General features: G+C 43.8%; 1 protein-coding gene and 1 pseudogene across 2 annotated transcripts; one reads left to right on the forward strand and one right to left on the reverse strand.

The window, feature by feature from the left end:
- Positions 1-1,943: 1,943 nt before the first annotated feature.
- Positions 1,944-2,682, forward strand: LOC306917644 (casein kinase II subunit beta-like; annotated as a pseudogene). The gene has a single exon. The product of its transcript is annotated as a casein kinase II subunit beta-like (transcript).
- Positions 2,683-7,760: 5,078 nt separating this feature from the next.
- On the reverse strand, positions 7,761-15,663 carry LOC306917279 (uncharacterized protein). Its single transcript, XM_079495424.1, has 3 exons — positions 15,338-15,663; positions 11,746-11,880; positions 7,761-10,386 (listed from the first exon to the last, which is right to left on the reverse strand). The coding sequence occupies exons 2-3, from the start codon at positions 11,852-11,854 to the stop codon at positions 9,011-9,013; spliced, it is 1,485 nt and encodes a 494-aa protein (XP_079351550.1). The 5' UTR covers positions 11,855-11,880; positions 15,338-15,663; the 3' UTR covers positions 7,761-9,010.
- Positions 15,664-22,846: the final 7,183 nt, after the last annotated feature.

Here is a 22,846-nt window from a genome sequence, read left to right on the forward strand (position 1 = left end):
CATATATGGGGACTAGGTTGGCAGAGGGTGTGTAGAGCCCAGGATCACATTAGATAATTGACACGGGTAAAAAATGGGTTACAAAATCGTGGGATAAAAAGTATTAAAAAAAGAAAGAAAAGGGAACGGTTTTGGACATACAAGGTTTCAACCCGACAGCAACTATATGCCGTCCCCCCCCCCCCCCCCACCCCCCACCCCACGCAATCTATATTTCACCACGGCTATACTCCGTGCACAGCATGCCACATAGTGACAGCTTTGAGTCAATAGGGTGTATTGGTGTAATGTGGCTGTGGACCAGCATTATTTCACTCCTCAGTGCACAGGACAGGACGGTCGATGAGCCAATGAACCTTCCAACCTGGCAACATGAGGTCCAACTGTCACGCCACAGGCCCTGTGGTGGTGTGCTTTAATGATGACTTTGAAGGAATGTCACCGACGTCAATATGAGAGAGAGAGAGAGAGAGAGAGAGAGAGCAAGTGAATTGGGGTTTATAGTTTATAGGGTTTAAGGGTTATAGTTCCGATTTTTTTGGACAGTGTGCATGCTCTGCTCGGTGCTCAAGTCTTCCGCGTTAGAGCACCAAAATTTGGTTCAGAAGAGGGTACTTCCGGGTGCTTCATGTGCTGGTGAGCAACTTCCATTGCAATGAATAGGTAGTGCCGGGGGCCGTACTCTAGATATATTATAACCTTATTGGTTCGCCTCAAGTCAAACTCACAAGCCCAAATTGACCATGGCAGCCATATTGGCATGAAATAGTATGGCAAATACAGGTGTGACCAATGAACCATACTAATTAAGGTTGTCCGTTCCATTCAGACATCAAACACGTGTCAGGGCGCTGCTATTGTGCACGCTGGCCCAAGATACTCAATACAGAAAATGATGTAATTAACAAGCCATGCCAGCGTGTTATTAAGAACCCCTAAATCACACTGGGCCACACTTTAGAAATCTTCAAATGTTACCTTTTGTTCTTGACAAAAGAGCAAAACAATAGCTCAACGTGAGCTTTGTGAATCATGCAGAGTGCCTCCATTTACTGCCCCAGGTGTGCCAGATAATGAATGCCAACTGAAATTGGACACGCCTGACTGTTCACGTTGATTTGCAACAGATGTCCCGTCAACACCGTGGAATGCACATGCAGCTCTTCGGGATTTTAATCTATCCGTCCGTCCGTCCGTCCGTCCCAAGATCTGTCAAACCTTTTTTCGAAAAGAGATATACACATCTGTGTGATGCGTTGTTATTGTGTGGGCTTGTAGCTTCCGAATAAACCGAAACATTACGTATGGCCCACTGTAAGATGTATGAACTGTTCCTCATTTTGCTAGGAACCGCCTGGAATTGCCGTAAGGACCCCTGGGGGTCCCCAGACACGCTTGGGAAGGGGTGATTAGCATTGTGCTGTTAGTCAGCATTACCTACGTCCACCTCTCACAGTTGAGAGGCAATTTCTTTTTTTTGGGGGGGCCTTCAGTGTCTTTTCAGTGGATCTATTATTTTTATTGAGGGGCGCTAGCCCCTCCTATGTCCAGCTTTGAGTGTTTGGTTCAACACAAACATGGAAGACAATGTTGTTGTTGTTGTTTTCCCTCGATGTCCTCCACTGCCGTGCCCAAATATGGACATTTGTATTGCCGTGACATCATTCACGTCACAGATATAGGACAGATATAGGTCTATCTAAGAGAACTCAGAGGACTGCATTACATTGCTCATTGGAGCATTGATTTCATCCCACTGCCCTGGAATAATCGATGCCCCACCGATTTTTTTCCAGAACGCTTTCCATCTTATACACAGTATACATCTAATTCATTACATTGCAGCATACCCGCTTTTCCCGGACCTGTAATAATTACACGCATACACTTTCACGGGAGTGGAAGAGGCGGCTGCACGCAGCAAGCATAGGTCCTTCCAGGAGATGAGCACTTCGGAAGAAGAGTCGTGGATCTCCTGGTTCTGCGGCCTGCGGGGGAACGAGTTCTTCTGCGAGGTGGACGACGACTACATGCAGGACAAGTTCAACCTGACGGACCTCAGCGAGCAGGTGTCCCACTACCGCCAGGCGCTGGACCTCATCCTGGACATCGAGCCGGACGAGGAGCAGGACAACCTCGCCAACCAGATCGACCTGGACCAGTCGGCCGAGACGCTGTACGGCCTCATCCACGCGCGCTACGTCCTCACCAACCGCGGCATCGCGCAGATGCTGAAGAAGTACCAGCAGGGCGACTTTGGCCGCTGCCTCCGGGTCTACTGCGACGACCAGCCTGTGCTGCCCATCGGCCTGTCGGACGTCCCCGGGGAGACCATGGTGAAGCTGTACTGTCCAAAGTGCATGGACGTGTACACGCCCATGTCGTCCAGGCACCACCGCACGGACGGAGCCTACTTCGGCACGGGTTTCCCTCACATGCTGTTCATGGTGCATCCCGAATACAGGCCCAAGAGGCCCAGCAGCCACTTTGTCCCCAAGCTGTACGGCTTCGAGATCCACCCCAAGGCCTACGAGCTGCAGCTTGCAAGCAGCGTCCAGCATCAACAGTCTCCACAGAGGGCCGTCCCCTAGACCAGTGATTCGCACCCGCTTTGAATGGAATCAACCGATGATTCCCAGTAGGTTACTTATCAAGCCCATCTTATCGACATACTGCATGTAGTCTGGGAGCCTACTGGCTGCGATTGGCATTGATAAAACGAAAACGACGATTAAGGTTGGGACCGCGCTGCTATGTGGGTTATGTTTAGGTTAGGGTTTGAGGAGGCTTGTCGTTTCTCAGTAGGCAGTAGACCAAAACGACCGGATTAAGGTTGGCGAACATGCGTTAAGGTTGAGACCGCGCTCCTACGTGCTTGCGGTTATGTTTAGGTTAGGGTTTGAGGAGGCTTGTCGTTTCTCAGTAGGTTCCCAGCATGTGCAGTAGACCGATAAGATCGGCTTGATAAGTAACCTAGTGGGAATTGTCTGTTGATTTTCACTCAAACGTTTTATCAATGCCAATCGCAGCCAGACAGACTACATGCAGTAGGTCGATAAGATCGACTTGATAAGTAACCTACTTGATAAGTAAACTACTGGGAATTATCGGTTGATTTTCACTCAAATACGTTGCGATTCTTATTATCGTTTCAACGAACCCCATTTGATACAATCTTTTTTTCTTTCTCTGGGACCCCCCAATCTACACGGTAAAATCCTCAAATGGAACGAAGAAAATGGACCTCGGTTACTAAGGGTCCATTTGTACCCCTAGTGGACCAGGGACCAGGCGTCGAGAAAGAACAAGTGCTCTAGATTAGAGCTTTAAATCGGGCCTAATAATTTGAGTTTGATTTGTTTTAAGCATTATGTTATAGTTTATCTATTGAAAAATAGCAGATCTACAAGATCACCTACGAGCTTGTAGGTCTGCTATTTTTGAAAAATTGTGAAAATGTGCCGAAAATCTTTGAATATATATTCTTTCAGAGCGAACATTTTTAACTCAAATCTTTGCTTCTGGAGGGGGGTGGGGTCCCTGGAACAACATATTTTCAGATGGGGGTCAGCAGCCAATTACATATAGTACTGGGGGTCCTTGACAGGAAAATGTTTGAGAATGACATAGAAACATTTTTTAATTTCGACGTCAGGTCTAAATCGGTTAATGACTGACACTGGGTCTGGCCGTCGGCCCGAGAGTCTGTTGTTCCCACAGGGCGCATTGTTCCAACGGCGTGGTTTTCCGGCATTGAGTTGGTACCCAGTCTGAGCCCATTATATCATCTCCACCAGGCCGAAGGAGGCGAATGGCGATAGTTTTATCCCTCTGTGTCTGTCTTTAGCTAATCTCTCAAGAGCAGATTCCCAAGCTGCACTACTGAATCCTGCAAATCGCTGGATGTCTCGTGCACACTGCAAGTAGGCCCAGGAAGTGCATGCGTGCATGGTGCCCTTTTCCACATAATGTTTATTTTGTGAAATGACCTTTATTTTTTAATGGAAGTCGATGACGGTCGGATTGGGCTGAGAACTTTGCCCAGATATGGAGTCGTATGTCATGGACACATCAAAGATATCCTACAGTACCTGCATTACAGGCATAGTAGTGTGAAAGCTTGCCCTGTGTTTACATAACAAAAAATGGTAAATGGTTATATAGAGCCTTCATCCAAGGAACTTTACATAGATTGTGTTGCATTCAACCATTCACACACACATTCATACACCGATGGCTGCGGAAACCATGCAGGTCACCAACCAGCACATCGGGAGCAATTAGGGGTTCAGTGTCTTGCTCAAGGACACTTCGACGCTAACTCTGGGGGAGCCCGGGTTCGAACTGGCAACCTTGCGGTTACCATACAGCCACTCTACCCCTGAGCCACCGCCACCCCAAAGAAATCAATTAATTGTTTACCCATCATTTGCCTCTACACCAGCAGTTATCAGACCCTGAGGTATTATATAGTGTGGTGGTGTTTACCGGCAGAAACACACTACCCTCTCACTGACGTTTTCACCGTTTGTTTTTTTTGTAGCCCAAAATCATCCCCGTTTACCAAAACAAACAGCAACATTCAGCGAGAGGCCACCACAATATATAATGTTTGAGGGGCGCTTTGTCCGCGGCGTAACCGTCTTTAAATAAATACTTTTTGAAAGGCCTATGGAGAGTCATTTCCTGGGCCACTCTAAATAATAAGATATTCTATCGATGTTGGTTTACAGCACTTTAAACAAACATTATAGGTGGCCCTCAATTCACACAAGTGTGATTTTTAGAATGATGGGTACAAATGTATATATGTTTTGTAAATACGGGGCAACGTCATACAGTATTAGTATGCCTTTAAGGGGGGGGGGCAATAATCATGAACCTGTCGTTCTAACTGTAGGCTACTTTAACATTATTTCTATCGTATGGAATGTGTAGGCATAAAGAGGGTGGGGACTCCGTACTGGCCCCATTTAGACTGCAGTCACATAATTTTGAAGGAGTCTAGGGATTCATATTTCTTAACGGCTGTTGGTAGGGCGTTCCACATTTTGGTGGCATATATAGGAACAAAATTTATTTAACCGCTTGTTTGAGCCGAATCTGGGTTGAACGTGGTTTGTGGAACACTCTGGTGTTGTGACCGTACTGGACTTCTTGTGTGTCTTAACCCATTCAGGACGGGAACCCCTTTTGGTGGTTTAAGCATTATGTTATACTTTAGCTATTGAAAAATAGCAGATCTACAAGCTCATAGTGTGGCACCGGGTGCCGCGCTACGAGCTTGTAGGTCTGCTATTTTTGAAAAATCGTGAAAATGTGGCGCATATCCGTGGATATATATTCTTTCAGAGCTAACGTTTTAAACTCAAATCTTTGCTTCTGGGCGGCCAATTACATATAATTTTGGGGGTCCTTGACATGAAATATTGAGAACCACTGATTTAGAATTTAGAAGACATTTTTAAATTTCGACGTCAGGCCGAATCTTGTAGTGTAGACCAGGCCCATTGCAAGTTGCTGTACTAGTCTGTCGTCGAGCCTAAGCCATTTAGATAGCTCTAATTAAGCAGACAGCATGTCCAATGGCAATTCCCCAAACACTACCCAGACACACTCTACACTCTATGCAGTAGCTGCTAATAAAACTATCCCTACTTAGTGAGCTCCCAGGAAGTGGGTCACAGGATGTTCAGTCTCACACATACTCTTGTGTTGCCATGTCTGCTTAGAATAAGCAGACATGGCAACACAGACATTATGTCTGCTTATTCTGAGCAGACATGGCAGCAGTTGTGCCAGTGATGTCATGGACACTGGTCTCACCTCCTTCCTGGACTACATGTTGTCTCAGTAAGACAGCCCCTCTCCCTCTCCACAAGGTGGGATGAGTGCAGCAAAGCATCATGGTCATTGTAGTAATCCAGCAGTGAGACCAGTGTCCATGACATCACACACAGACTAAAATATCTAAAAACACATATTACCCACATAAAAACCACAGGAAAGGGTTTCTTGTCTCCCAAACATCATTAAAATAAGATCGGGTTGCCAAAGGGGTGTAGTGGCCCTATAAAGTTGCTGTTGTTTAAACCAGTGGTTCTCAAACATTTTTATGTCAAGGACCGCCCAAATTAAGATGAAGTTGTCCAAGGACCCCCGAGCTATAAATACTTTGTGCGAGGGATCACCTAACCTGATTTGTGCACGTTACATTTTTTAAATACATATATTTAAAATGTGTGACGATGTCAACGTGCATTGAAGATTATTTTGAAAATAGCAGATCTACAAGCTCACAACGTTGCGTTGTGACGATGTGTTGTGATTGCGCTGGACCTCATAGGTTTAAAGCGCTCATGTGGCCTATAGTCGCTTCTACTTGGCTTGTTTTCATAGACCTGGCTGCTTACTAATGATTGCTTTAGCAAAATCTGGCAACACACATTGCTGCATATAGTAGGATTGAGTTCACACAGAGGAAAGGGACGTTTTTAGATCAAAGTGAGGATGCTGGTATAGTCTGAAGCAGAGACAGGAGGAGACGGGACGTTTTTGGACTCATGAGAGCTCGCACAAAAGGGAATGTCCACGCAGGTTTAAAGATGCAAAAATATGTTGTGTTGTTGCACCAATTAAGCCCCTACTGTCTACTAAACTTACTTAAGGCCCTTTCAGACCGGCAGCGAGTGACGCAGGCGGTCTCGCCTGGATCAGCGTCAGGACTGCTCACGAGGGGCGCAGGATGTGGAGTGTGAAAAATAAGCTCACCACAATCCAGGTGACCAGGTCTAGTCGCCCGCGGACGTGTGCACGAAACAAGCAGTCGTGGTACAATTTCACGGGACCGTCGTGTCCATGAAATCGCTCTCAACTTCTCTGCACGTCCAAAATAAACACACGCCTCGACATGGTCTATTAACCCGGTTGATATTTGGTTAGGATGCCTCTCGGGCGTCTCCCTAGGGAGGTCCTTGAGGCACGTCCCACTGGGAGGAGACCCCGGGGCAGACCAAGGCACAGTTGGAGGAAACACATCGACTCACTGGCCTTGGAACGTCTCGGGATCTCCCCAGGAGGAAGTCACTAATGTTGCTCTGGAGAGGGAAGTCTGGAACACTCTGGTGGAGCTGTTGCCCCCGCGACCCAACTACGGATAAGCGGTTGAAGATGGATGGATATCTTAGGTACCCAATTGTTAGTTTATTGTTAAATGTGATGTTGAATTGTATGATAATTGTTTTTCTGTCTTTTATAACCATAACAGTGAAGTCTCACCAACTCCTTGCTCAATTCCCCACATGCTTGTGTTCGCAACGGAACAATAAGGCTTAAACGGCACTACACTTTGTCCATGCATTATATATATATATATATAATTATTATTTTTATAGAGGGACAGACAGTAGGCGGACAGGAAATGGGGGGGGAGGGGTGACATGCAGTAAAGGCCGTCGAACCCGCAGCACACTTCCAGACTTGGACTACTGGCCAAGGTGCCTGGACCGCTGTAGCCTGGCTAATAAGCCAGACCGAATCAGCGGCGGATCCGGCGGATATTAGTCTGGCTTATTAGCCAGGCTAGGACCGCTGAGCCACGGCCCAGGCCGTCCATGCATTCTTACCGATGCATTATGGTTATGCTGACTATTCTTAAGTCATAAACCTAGAACTCTACCCTACAGGTTGTTAGTGGAAATTATGAAGTTGTGTTAATAATGCAATCAAATACATGAACCAGGAAGACAGGAATAGTTTAGAAGATTGTTTATTAAAGAAAACAAAAGTAGTGGCAGGCAGATAAACAAAACTAAATCACAGTGCAAGGCAGAGAGACCAACCATGAGTACATCCTGTTGGATACCAAGATTACTAAGATTAACGGCCCTTAAACTTATAACAAAAAACTGCCGCCAAAAACCAAGACCCAGGGTGGAGAATTGGAGGGAACTAACGGAACAAATTAAAGTAATGGAGCAGTTAACATATAAAATTAGAGGAAATCTTGATAGGGGTATCGCTCTGTGGTGTAAATGGGAAAGCTATTTGGAAGGTGTGGGAGTGGATGGGGCGGGATAACATAAACTAAGAATTTGAAAATCTGGCACCCCAGTTTAACTAAAAGCACAGTTTAAAATCTAACAGGAATAACATCTAGGAAGAGTCAACAACCATACAGGGATAGCACCTTTTATTTGTTTTCCCTCTTTTCAGTGTGTTTTTTGTTTTCCCTTAGGCAAGGCATTTGGCCTGCAAAAAACAAAAAAAATGTATTATTAAATAAAGACAATTAATTGAAATAAGGGCTTTGGCTCTCGGCCCATGAATAATGCCTACAGTGTTTTTGTTTCCTTTTCATGTGTATATTGATAGGTATGCTATGCTATGCTATGCTATGTTCTGCTATGTCCTTTTTTTTCTTTTATCGTATCTATTTTTTCGCTATGTCATTGTTTTTGGTTGTATTTGTCTTTATGTTGTCCTAAGTGTTTTTTTTGTTTTTTATTGTTTATCTGTATGACCACACCGTGGTGTTCACAAAAAATATAAATATAAAGTAGATAAAAAGAGATGATGCCCCAAAAAAGCAATAAATGACCAGGAAACACCATTTAATTGAACTATTAACGAAGATCTATATTTGTAATCATCTGTCAAATCAAATATGCCGTTTACTTGTTAATACACAATTGACATGGATTTGTACAAGCAAATCAACATTTTATTATTATCTAATAGTTTAAACTATTTGGGCGGTACCTCTGCAGACCACTAGGAGGTGCTCTGAGGCCCCACAATGTTGAGAATGGCTGCCAGAACCAGTGCTTCCCAAACAGTTTTTGCTTTTTGCTCCCCCCAAAAAATGTAATACTTGTGACCCTTAAAAATTGGTATGCGACCCAAACATGTGCCGTCCCAGTGTTTGTGGAAGCTTTAGTTACACACAGTTTCATATCAAACATAAAAAAATGAAAAAATTCAATCCATATAGGAAGATATTCCTGCATCCCTACTCTCCAGTGTGAATGATTTGGTGTCGTTTGAGACTCTTTTTTAGAGAGAACCGTTTCCCACATTCATCACAGCAGTAAGGCTTCTCTCCAGTGTGACTTTTTTGGTGGCTTAAGAGATGGCACGCAAAAGCAAAGTCTTTCCCACATACGTCACAACAATAAGGTTTCTTTCCAGTGTGGACATACTGATGGGCTTTGAACGCGTCAAGACGAGCATAAGCCTTACCACATGTTTCACAGCTGAACGGCTTCTCTCCAGTGTGAAGTCTCTTGTGTTGTAAAAGGTGACTGGTGCTTAGGAAGCTTTTTTCACATTGATCACAGCCGTAAGGCTTCTCTCCAGTGTGAGTTCTCTTGTGGACTAGAAGGCTAGAACTCACAGCGAAGCTTTTCCCACATTGGTCACAGCTGTAAGGCTTCTCTCCAGTGTGAATTCGCTGATGTATTTTAAGGCTACCACTTTGGCTGCATCTATACCCACACTGGTCACAGCAGTAAGGCTTCTCTCCACTGTGTATTCGTTTGTGTACTTTGAGAAATGTTGTTGAAGTGAAGCCTTTCCCACACTGGTCACAGCTGTAAGGCTTCGCTCCGGTGTGAATTCTTTGGTGCATTGTGAGATGAGGCAATTGAGTGAACCTTTTCCCACATTCATCACAGCTGAAAGGCTTCTCTCCAGTATGGAGCCTCTGGTGTTTTTGGAGATTCGACTTGTCATTGAAGCTTTTCTCACATTGGTCACAGCTGTAAGGCTTCTCTCCAGTGTGAATTCTCTGGTGTATTTTGAGATGAGTATTTTGGATGAAGCTTTTCCCACATTGGTCACAACGATAAGGTCTTTCTCCAGTATGGGTGTACTTATGCGTTTTTAAACCATTTAAGGTGAAGCTTTTCCCACATTGTTCACAATGATACCGTCTTTCTCCAGTATGGGTGTACTCATGTATTTTTAAACCCGGGGACGAAGAGAAAAACTTCCCACATTTTCCGCAGCCGAAAGGCTTCTGTCCACTGTGAGTTCTCTTGTGGACTACAAGGCTAGAACTCACAGTGAAGCTTTTCCCACATTGGTCACAGCTGTAAGGCTTCTCTCCGGTGTGAGTTATCTTGTGGAATGCAAGGCTAGCCCTCGCAGTGAAGCTTTTCCCACATTGGTCACAGCTGTAAGGCTTTTCTCCAGTATGGAGCCTCTGGTGTGATTTTAAACCTGACTTTGTAGTGCATCTATACCCACACTGGTCACAGCAGTAAGGTTTCTCTCGAGTGTGAATTCTTCTGTGTATTTTGAGAGAATCAGATGAAGTGAAGCTTTTCCGACACTGGTCACAGCAGTGGCGTCTTGGTTTAACAGAGGGCAGGGCAGGACGGGTATCTGAGATAGAAAATGCAGACATGATAGATTCAGCTTCATGCATACATCGGGACATTTCAGGCAAATACCCACTATTTTCCTTCTGACCCCCAATTTTGCTCCAATTATGCATTTGTCTTAATATTTTCCATCAATATTTAGAATTCAATCACTGCAAAAGTAAAAACTATTCTACTACACTCTAAGGGCCGATTCATACTCCTATTTTAGAGCCGAATAAAAGTTGGTTCGGCGCTGTAGAGCCTACAGTACAATGTGACGTCATTTGAGGTTCGGGGGGGGCGGGTACCGTCCTGAAGTCGGCTCTTCGGTACTACTGAAAATTTCTGACGAGCCGAAATCATTTCGGCACTACAGCGCCGAAACAGCGGTAAAATAGGAGTATGAATCGGCCCTAAGGTTGTCCCCAAACCTTCGAAGGTTCGGACAATCCCTTGTTACTTTGGCACTTAAATCTTAATAAATGGGCTCAGAGCTAGTTTTATTTTATTTCATTATTATTGCAGGGTTGGGGACCTGAGTCCACCCTGCCTGTTGATGTAACACACTGTTGTGTTGTCTTTGATCTTACAAGCATGTGGTAACCTTTGACCTGTTGTTTGAAGTGATGCAACGCTAGGAACACCGCCATCAACTCCAGATAGTTGATGTGAAAAGTCCTGTGACTCTCGTCCCACTCGCCGCCATACCCTGAAGTGTGGCGCCCCAGCCTGACAGACTGGCGTCTGTTGTGAGGATTTCCCTGGAGAGGACTCTCCCTATGGGGACTCCTTCCGTGAGGACGTCCTGCTATGGCCTGGCTCAGAGCCTCTGTGGTGGACCCAGCGAGCTTCCAGGCTCGTCATTATGTGCCTGTCCACTGCACGTTGTGCTGTAGGGTGACACTTCTGCTAGATGGAAGGTTACATCTGTCTGCGTAACACACATGGAGGGAGGCGAGTCTGTCAAGAGGTGAACACTTGGGTCGTTGTGACCATGTGCTTCTCTTCTTGGGATTTGTCCCCCTCTTTTATTTATTTTTTTGAGCGGCATCATGGGGACAATCAGGTGAAGACTGACCCCGACCTCGTTGTTGTGGTTTGGAGCCACAAACAAGCAGCCAATATTAGTTGATTATAGTTTGTGTTCCTTATTTACATTAAAATCTGCTATAGACCAGATGCACGCGGGGGTATTTTGCCTTTAAGTTAATGGCAGGGTAGCCTGAAAGAGATCTATGGTTTTCTGGGCATAGAGGGGCGGACCATCTCTCGGCTGAGATATTATATTCCTCCTATAAACAAATCTGCACAGGCTGCCCTGGGAGCAATCATAGTTGCGGTGTCACATTAAAGCAGACGGGACAACTTCAGTACATACCTATCCTGTACAACTTTACTACAGGTTGTAGCATTGCATGAAGCAGTCCATGTCCCTGGTCCATCTCTCTCTGTTCCTCTGGTATCGTTGAAAGTGTTTTGGAGGACATCTGTCTTGTTGCAGTAGATCTCTGGTCTGTGGAAGACACCAATGTGACACCAAATGTTCAATTAAGGCATCATTCAGCAATTTACACACACACACACACACACACACACACACACACACACACACACACACACACACACACACACACACACACACACACACACACACACACACACACACACACACACACACACACACACACACACACACACACACACACACACACACACACAAATTCAACTTCTAATTTCTTTGTTTTTCTGGGCTCCTCTATGTAGTCTTCTATCTCCACAAATACCCAATTTTGAACAATCAGGATTTCTCATCATAATTGGGTTTTTTAATGTACAGTCAGTGGTCTCACAACAGGCCAACTGATTTGGTGCTACTCGTGATGTCATAAGTATCTTCCTAGTCCCTACTTTGTTGTCTTTGGAGATTGTTGGGGGGGGGGGGGGGGGGGGGGGGGGTCTTATAATGAGTCAAAGATGGGAGGAGAGTAGTTGGGATGAGGCAGAGAAAATAATTTGCATACACAGCGCCCCCACCACATCAGGACATTGTGGTACTGCAGCTAAAACTGCTTTAGAAGCCAGACCTGGTGAATGAATCTATAGACCACTAAACACATTAATCCTGGTGAATCTACTGTATACAGTATGTGAAAAGGTGTAGTGAAATGGCTTTTCTTTTTTTTGGGCATTTTATATTGTAGTTTCAGCCTCAGACGGTAGGATCTTAGTTTCTGAACCAATCAGAGCGTCGCATCCCTCCAGGCTATGGGACGTAGGTCCAGCTCATGCACGACCACATGCATGCTTATGCAGAGTGGTTTGTTTACAAAGTGACAGAGAGACGGAGGCAAAGATTTTTTTCTAACCTGTACACAACCTGTATATTTAAGTGTGATCATTAAGTTTAAAACGAGTAATACACTGTCTGGATGTCATCTTGAATGAGATTTAAAAGTGAGTATTTCTGTAATCAAAACCACCTGTGTTTGGGCGGCCGTGCAGGAAGGGGTATCAAATGGGTGAGCTTCATTTTTATTGGCTTGTATTGATGTGTATCTCTAGACGTCATCACGCAGCATGTTTTTAAGGATGTAATTAATTTTTTATGGACAAAAATGAGAATTTTCCCGTTTTTTGGTATCCATTGTTAGGTATGCCCATCTGATGACAACGGATATGGTCTAAACGTGTGAAAAACATTTTTCATTTCACTACGCCTTTATGCTCTGATGAAGGCTCTTAGCCCACGCATGTAAGCAATGAGTGTTTTTTTTTGCAAAACTAATGCTTGGAATGGATTCAGCATCATGAAAAAGACACGTCACATACATGTCACATGCTACATAAAGCATGGTGAAATTTTGAATATTTTGCCTTCTATAGGTTGTTAATTTTCATAATTGTCATAATATGTGACCATACCGGTCACATATTAGGCCAATTATGAAAATTGCTCAACATATGCAAGTTAGCATCTGGCAGTTTCTACATGCTGGGAACCCAACATTTCTAACATAAAACGTTGGTGTACTAAACATGTCTGGGTTCACAATGGGGCTCTATGAGCTGGCAAGTAGACTATTTCGTGGAGGGGTCAGAATACATTTCGGATTTAGACTGTTTTTCGTCTCAACTGCTCATTGTGTGTAGACTTCTTTTAAATTAACTGATTCAGACAATAATTTAACTCTTGAGAGCATAAAATTAAACCAAAGGTTTTATACTCTTTTACTTTTATACAGATAATAACTAAGGGTTCGAGCCTCCTCTATTTGAGCGACCACATCAAACACGAGGTGGATGCTGGCAAATACTGCACAGGACAGGAACAGAACAAACTGCAGGTTGAAAAGGCCCTCAGCTCTGAACTCGGTAGAATCTGCACCTGGCTCGCTGATAACAAACTATCTTTACACCTGGGAAAAACTGAATCCATTCTATTTGGATCAAATAGTAATCTCAGCAAGGCAGATGGCTTCTTGGTTAGAGTGGGTGACAATATTATCACACGAAAATATGAAATTACCTACCTAGGTTCCATCCTGGAGGCAAATCTTTCCGGTGATAAAATGGCCACCAACGTAATCAAAACATGTCAACCAAAGAACAAGATTCCTATACAGGATCTCCTCACTGGTCAACAAAAACACCTTGAAGACCCTAACAGGAGCCCTCGTACAAGGTTTCTTCGACTATGCATGCACCTAGTCCTGGTACCACGTACAGCACCTCTAAGGCCCTTAAAACAAGGCTCCAGACTTCCCAAAACAAACTGGTCAGGCTACTACTTGGCCTCACTCCCCGAACCCACCTCACCTCTGCCCACTTTGACAGGCTGGAATGGCTATATAGTTGTGTATATTCGTACATCTCTTAATGTTAATGAATTGAAAATGGTGGACCCTATTGTAAACAAGTGTAATGCTAATCAACACACACACACACACACACACACACACACACACACACACACACACACACACACACACACACACACACACACACACACACACACACACACACACACACACACACACACACACACACACACACACACACACACACACACGCTAGCAGTGAGCAGTGAAAGCCTGGTGACGCGAGGGCGAGGCTATGCCAGAGCCAGCACCATATGCTTCTTCAGTGATGTAAATAGGTTTTCAATGTAATGGGTCCCGGGATGCACAGGTAGTCATTCGAATGAGTCCCAAAAAATTCTTATGAGTCCCAAAAAAAATCACACCTGTGTGAAGTGAGTGGTGCAACTCCGTGAGGGGGTTCGCGGGGGGGGGGGGGGGGGAGTGCCAGACCCCCAGGAATGCGCCCAGGGGCCGGCCTGCCGCGCCACGTCCGAAACGGTTGAGAAATGACAGTTACCGTGTGGCGGTCCCTCTACTGTACCCTCTACTGTACTGTACTGTCACTGTATTGTATTGCCACCCCCCGAAAGCATCATATATACAGTTAATACGTGCGTGTGTGTTTGTGTGTGCGTTAGGTTGCGCACAGATGGTGAAAAACAACCATGATATTTTTGTGCTCAGTGTGGTGACCGAAAGAGTGCTAGACTTCCACGTAGAACAGTGTGTGACCGAAAGAGTGCTATACTTCCACGTAGAACTGTGTGTGACCGAGAGAGTGCCATAGTCTTAAATGCAGCCAGGATAAAGTTGCGTCCTATGGATGCAGAGGCTTTTGGTTGAATGCGTCCCATAACTATAAAGTGCGTTTTGGGACGCAAAACGCACCCTATTTACATCACTGCTTCTTTTGTGTTGGTAGTTGGTTGTAGCCCCGATACGTTCCCTCAGTCCCTACGCTCATACTCAGTCCCTATACGCTTATTCGGAGCTACAGAATGAGCGTAGGGACTGAGGGAACGTATCGGGGCTACGTTGGTTAGTTACTTTAGGAATACCAGGCCGCGCATCCGTGACAACAAGCAGAAGATATTACACATTCATTCTCACCTGAAATAAAGAGTAAAGTTCAACAGCTGCTGCTGCATCCACTGTGTCCACGTGCTGTTAGTGGGAGACGGCTGCGGAGGAGCGGAACGGCTCGGAGAGAGAGAGACAGTAGAGTAGAAGGCGACCCAAACGCCATTCCCACAAAGAAAGACTAAGGTGGAGCTGAAGCCTGAAAGGGAGAGAGGGAAGCATGGGGGGAAGCCCCCGAGGAGGATGGAGGCAAAATGTAAATTGAACAGTCAACAAGTAAATTTGAAATCTAATCTGGGAGGGAACCTCCGATCCGGATCCAATCTGCAAAACAAAGGGAAAACAGTACTGGCTGAGCCAACTCAATTATTAGAACGAGTGCTTAAACTATGCTATAGTGCCCTCCTGTGGACAAAGTGGCACATGTCATTGTCACTAATGATTGACTGATTGATTGAAGTATTTATTGACAGTTTGCAGAATTACAGTACATTTCAAGTACAACTCAATACAAAAACTGTTCTGTGAGTGGACGACACCATAAAGCATTACACTCACAATAGGGCCCACCATTTTTAATTCATCAAAACATTTAGAGACGTACGAATATACACTTCTATATAGCTTGTAGATCAGCAATTTTTGCTATTATTTGAATCGAAATCCTGAATTATGTTTTACTATTTTTCAATTGGAATCCCGAAAAGTAACATTTTTATTTAATTTCAAATATAATGTTATAGTTATGTTAACATTTTAATACTACTCATTAAGCTACTAATTTGTAATGATGATGATAATAATTATAACAGTTACACACGTGGATATGGGCTAGAGCAGTGGTTTCTAAACTTTTTAGCCTGTGACCCAAAAGAGAAATTAGACGTTTGCCCGGGACACAAACTAGTGAAAATAACAGATCTACAAGTTCACAAAGCATCACCGCATTGTGAGCTTGTAGATAGGCTATTTTCACTACTTCTTATTCTTAAAGGGACACTTCACCCTTCTGCAACCAGGTCTTATTTGAATGATGTTTGGGAGACAAGAAACACTTCCCTGGGGGTTTTATGTGGGTAATATGTGTTTTTAGTGTACAGTGTCAGTATGTCACAGGCCAGACAGAGTACTCTAGCCCACTGTTTCCCAAAAAGCTGGGTCGGGACCCATTTTTATTTTTTATTTCTTGAATTAATAAAAAAAAAGATCTAAGAAATTCCATAAATTAGAAAACAAATGTTTAAGTTCTTTAAGTCGTCTTCCATAATCTTTTAAGGCTTCAATCTTTATTCGGCTTCGGCCCCCAGACCTTCCTGAGCTTGGTCCGGTACCGGTCAGCACCCCGCACCTGTGACCAGAACGGTTAAAGACCCTGACAATGAGTGATTTTACTCGAGTAAGGAGTCAAAAACGTACATGACCTGTCAATGCGATGATAACCCAGTCTGGCTCATTGAACAACAGGGATTCACAGTTTGTATACATGCCCACAGCTACAACTATAGGAAACATCTTGCATGTCACATCCTCACATGAGGGTCTGTTGATTGATTAGGTCAGATAAAGAGCTGTAGAAAAAGTCATTACTGTCTAAGAACAGCACTAGGCATAGCTGAGCAAACAAACGAAGTAGATAATCATGTGAGTTCTCACTAGACATGCAGTTCCAAAGTCCTGGAACAACATCAGAACATGCATGGCTCAGGCATCCAAATTGAATCTTGTACAAACTCTACTGCGCATGACTAGACACATCTGCTGACTGAGTCAGTTAGTTATTATTGCGTGCCCCCCTCCAGACTGGAGGGGTGAAACAGGTTAACCAGTCCCAAGATATCACAGTGGATACGCTGGTGTTGGTGTTTCTTCAGAGGACCTGGACCTGGACAGTGTGGATACGCTGGTGTACCCGCAGATGTTCTGAACTACGGAAACTCTCGTCACACAGTTTACAGTGGTATGGTTTTTCTCCAGTGTGGATACGCTGGTGTACCTGCAGAAGTTTTGACCAAGTGAAACTCTCGCCACACTGTTTACAGTGGTATGGTTTTTCTCCAGTGTGGATACGCTCGTGTGACCGCAGAGTACCTAAGGTTCTGAAACGCTTGTCACACTGTTTACAGTGGTGTGGTTTTTCTCCAGTGTGGATACGCTGGTGTACCTTTAGATCACCTACGCTTTTGAAACTCTTGTCACACTGTTCACAGTGGTATGGTTTTTCTCCAGTGTGGATACGTAGGTGTAGCTGCAGATGATTTGACCTACTGAAACGCTTGTCACACTGTTTACAGTGGTGTGGTTTTTCTCCAGTGTGGATACGCTGGTGTGACCGCAGTTCACCTAAGGTTCTGAAACGCTTGTCACACTGTTTACAGTGGTGTGGTTTTTCTCCAGTGTGGATACGCTGGTGTGACCGCAGATCACCTAAGGTTCTGAAACGCTTGTCACACTGTTTACAGTGGTGTGTTTTTTTTCCAGTGTGGATACGCTGGTGGTACCGCAGTTGTTTTGATCTACGGAAACTCTTGTCACACTGTTTACAGTGTGACAAGCCGAAGCGGGCTTTCTTTCCTGTGTAACTCGGCTGATTTGTCTTTATTTCTCCCGCCAGTGCAAAATTCTTGGTTAACTGTTGATGACTGTTAGATTTAGGTTCATCTGTGTCTCTTGGTTTCTGGCTGGTTACAGAGCAGTCTATTTGCTGACAGGCTGCTGAAGGGATCTGTTCATTCCCCTGTGTTTGGCAGTAGAGGTTGTTGTGGTTCCTCTTCATGGGTTCATGGAGGAAGGTGGAGGCACAGGAATATGGACACTCAGAACAGGAGAGCTGAATCTGGAAATATTGGGGCTCACTCCTTCCTTCCATCATCAAATGCAGCTATAAATGGACTGTGATAAGAATGAGAGTTCTAGGTTCCTCTGTTGGTATTGGACAATAGTCTTTTATACTATATGGCTCTCTTCTCTTCTCTCTTCACCTTCTGTCTCTCTCTCTTCACTCACTCGCGCTGTATCTATGGAAACTCCAGGACAAACTTCAGGATACACTTCTATACTTCACACTAAGATGAAGTAAATAAAAGTATAAAGACAACACATTATGTATAGGCTGACCAGGAGCTGATGTCTGACATCAGACACAACATAAGCTGTTGCCATGCAAGGCTAGAAGTGCAGATTTGCGCAGGCCGGCTCATCTGAGACACAACTGGACTGACCGTAGTGAAAGTTTCACGGCGAAATGTCCACTGCACCGCATTGTGTGAACTAGATCGGTGCCGGGCTGTAGAGCACCGAGTCAGTAACGATGGAAGTTGGAGAAACATTCCGCATCCGGCTATGCAATACCCGTGTACCTCCGAGCATACGCACATAAAAGCCAGCCGACCACAGTATAGTACTTTCAACTTACATACATACATTACCTGTTACCCAACCAATATTGAAACATATCGTAATTACGTCACCATTGACAGCCAGTTATAACCCGACTTTAGTATTTACTTGCGCAAGCAGAGCGCGCAAGTAATGTGGTTTGTCCGGCGCTTGAGAGTGACGTAATGAAGATATGTACCAATGCCAGGGTATAACTGGCTCTCAATGGTGATGTAATAAGGATATGTTTCAGTGTCGGGTGGATTAAAGGTAATGCCTCTATGTATACATGTATGTAATCTGAAACCTACCTTTATTACGTCACCATCGAAAGCCAGTTATATCCTGCCATTGATACATATCTTCATTACGTCACACTCAAAATCAATACCATGGCATACGCATAAAACAACCCAAGTGACCACAGTATACTACTTTTCAACTTACATATACATATATACAAGTACAACTTACATACACATACATACGTTACCTGTTAGCTAACCAATATGTTTCAGTGTCGGGTGGATTAAAGGTATAATGCCTCTATGTATACATGTATGTAATCTGAAACCTACCTTTATTTCATGTCACTCATTGGTGTTTGAAAATTACCTGCCCAGTCAACATCAGTCACGTGACTGATGTTGATATAAGGGAGGTTATCACATACTGATTACTATCACCTGATGAAGGCCGTTCACGGCCGAAACATTGTGTCTTAACATAAAATCATTTTTCTTTTGTGTTTTTGGGGCTCCCATATGTGTTTTCTATCCCCACAAATAACCAATTTTGAACAATCAGGCTTTCATATCATATGGGTGCTTTAATGGAAATTGCTCTCAGGAACAGCTCGACTGATTTTGGCCTCATCGTGATGTCATCAATGTCACCCTACTTTGTATAATTCCACCTCTTCTTCAGTCTTCAGTTCCAAATTTGCATTTCCACTTTGTTTACAATGTCCACCATTGTTGATTTTCCAAGCTGGCATGGAATGGAAACAAGCCTGGTTTTATCTAGCATCAGTATTATAATGACTCAAATATTAAATAATCTGCATATCAGCACCCCCGCCACCTCAGGACATTGTGGTACTGCAGCTAAAACTGCTTTCAAAGTCCAGAAAGAAAAGACAAGGACTGGTTATATCAGAGTGGTGATTGAGGCTCAAACATTAGAATTAAGTTTGAGGGGCATAGACAATATATGAAATATTAAAAACAGTTTTAAAATGCATGTTATTTGCGCTTTAATTTATAATGGTGTTTTAATACAATAAACACTGTTGGAGCAAAGCCTGTGTGCGGACCACTTCTTCACTGTATGTATCTACCTTTGTCCAGCACCAGCAAGGCACTGGATGTGCGCAAGCCACCTGATTTTTAAACTAGTATTATGGCAGTTGGCATCCTTAAGGCCTATTCATAGTCTGGATTTTCGGTGGTGAGGTGACCACCGCTCCGGTGGTGAGGTGACCACTGGAGCTGTAATAACGTGGAACGGTGGTGAGTAAAAACAGAGAGAAGGGCTGGGGCGGTGGTTTGCTCTTCACCGCGGCTCAGTGATGTTATGTTGTAGTTCGGTGATCACCTTCACCTCACCACCGAAAATCCATACTATGAATAACGCTTAAGTTGCATTACTGCCCTCTTCTGAATATCTTTATGTAGTGGGTTGAGCTTCACCAGTTGCCCCTAGCAACGCAACGCCCTCATCATCATCAGGCTAATTAATAGGAGCCGTGAGCGGCTGGCGTGTAGCTGGCCTTGTTTGTCTGTCTGTGCAGGGGTTGCATGAGCGTCTCGTGATTAAGGTACCGTACCTGCGCTTAGGTGTGTTCAATGTTTATCGCTGCTTAGCGTCCTTTAAACGTACTATTACTACCCTAACTCTGCAGGTGCTCTCTGCTCCCCTTCTTATCTTTGCCCAGTGGGCTTGCAACCTGTATTGTGTATTATATTCTCTGGGTGAAATTCCCATTGTGGCGTAGTCTGGCTCTGTTTCCGGGCCTTAGTGCCCAGGTTACATTTACTAATCTATTCCAGACTTACTGATACAAGGACTAAATAAGGACTAAAATAAATACTGCTGCTGTAATTAACGAGAGAAAATACTCTCAATAGTGGATAGACTGAATGATTAACCCCAAAAATATAGTATATAGTATATATACATTTTACCACTACACTAGCTTCATAATGAAATTTTCATAATAAATGTAACAGAATTCTTAATATTGTAAGCATAATGATATTGTAGCATCGGGATATTTGGCCATAACTCCCTCCTCTGAGGGAGATACCTTTGGGGAAGGGGGTTGTTGCCCAGACAGGAGCGACTGGTGAACAGTGGGTCATGGGTTCAATAGTGGGTGAAACGTTACAATGGTAATATGTTGTAAAACAATGAGTAATGGTAATATTTAGTAGTTTTCACTTTTACAAAAAAAATATTATAATATATGATATGATATGATATATGTCAAGGACCCCCAAATTGACACTAATTAGCCAGCGGACCTCCATTTGAAAAATATATGCCAGGGCCCCCCATAAGAGAAGATTTTGACGGCTCTAGCGGTGATTCTCAACCCGTTTAATTTCAAGGACCCCCAGTTTGACATGCATTAGTCTACGGACCCCCATTTAAAGGAGAATTCCATGCTAGAAGGCTTTCTTACCTTTATTTGTAGTTGTTACGTCCCCACCAAAGAGGTCCGCAGGTGTTATTTTGTGCAAAACCTCCTTATTGGCTATTTCCCCTACCATAAGCCCTAAATGAATTGAATTGAATGGGGCTATCGGGTGTTGTGCTAATTTGCTTATTTCCATCGCTCAAAATTATTATTATTTTGTATGTATCCTCTCTTCATATTGTAAATAATATCCCAAGCGGCACACTTTACTACTTATTTCGATGGAAATAAGCGAATTAGCACAACACCCCATAGCCCCATTCAATTCAATGCAATTCATTGAGGGCTTATGGTAGGGGAAATAGCCAATAAGGAGTTTTTGCACAAAAAAACACCTGGACCTCTTTGGTGGGGACGTAACAACTACAAAGAAAGGTAAGAAAGCCTTCTAGCATGGAATTCTCCTTTAATGACATTTCTATCTCTGGGACCCCAATTTATATTGTAAAATCAATGTTATTTTAACTCTGAGAGTGTTCAATTTGTACACTCTGAGTTACAGACCCATAAGGGTCCATTTGGTTCCAAACTATCATTTAGCTGGGGACCCCCTGGAACTCCCTCAGGTACCCCTGGGGGTCCCTGGACCCCACTTTGGGAACCACTGTGATATAGGATATAATATAATAATTATTCTTAACCACTTGCACCACAGCAAACCTATTTTGGGGGAACATTCACCAAAAGTAGCTGATCTACAAGCTCACAAGCTGTCATGATGAGGTTGTGCAGCCTATATATTTTGGTTCTTTGATTTTGTATATAGTGCTTAAATTAGTCCTTTAATGCAGACCGATAAAAATAAGGCAACATAAACCATCATTGAATAAGTGTGGGAAAAAATCATTGGTTTGTGATCAGATTGACTGCTTAATGAACAGTAAAGACATCAGGATTAGGTTAAACCTGGCTGTTAGCCTTGTCCGGAGCAGGCTAAGTCCACAGTATTAGTTTCCATGGTAACTAGTGTGACATTGCTTTCATGAAACCGAATCAAGCCTCAACATATCCAGGTTAACTGGCAAAATGAATCTAGCAAGATTAACCAGCTTTCATGAAACCGGTTAATCGCTGATCCAGGATATATTAAACCAGGATATCTGTTAAATCCCGGTTTAATCTCTAATCAAAGTTTCGTGAAACAGGCCCCTGGAAAAATATGTGCGTGGCATTTCTTTTTTAAAACAATGTTTTATCATATAGGAAAACTATTGGTGGAGAGGTTTGTGTAAACCATGTTATGCTTAGCTGTGATTGGACCATAGCAGTTTGAGGAGGGGCTCAATTAAAGGCTTAAACGGCACTACACTTTGTCCATGCATTCTTACCGATGCATTATTATGTTGACTATTCCGTGAATCAGTCTTAAACCTAGAACTCTACCCTACAGGTTGTTAGTGGAAATTATGAAGTTGTGTTAATAATAATGCAATCAAATACATGAACCAGGAACACGGGAATAG

Source organism: Electrona antarctica, assembly GCF_951216825.1.
Source record: "Electrona antarctica genome assembly, chromosome: 24".
Taxonomy (NCBI): Eukaryota; Metazoa; Chordata; class Actinopteri; order Myctophiformes; family Myctophidae; genus Electrona; species Electrona antarctica.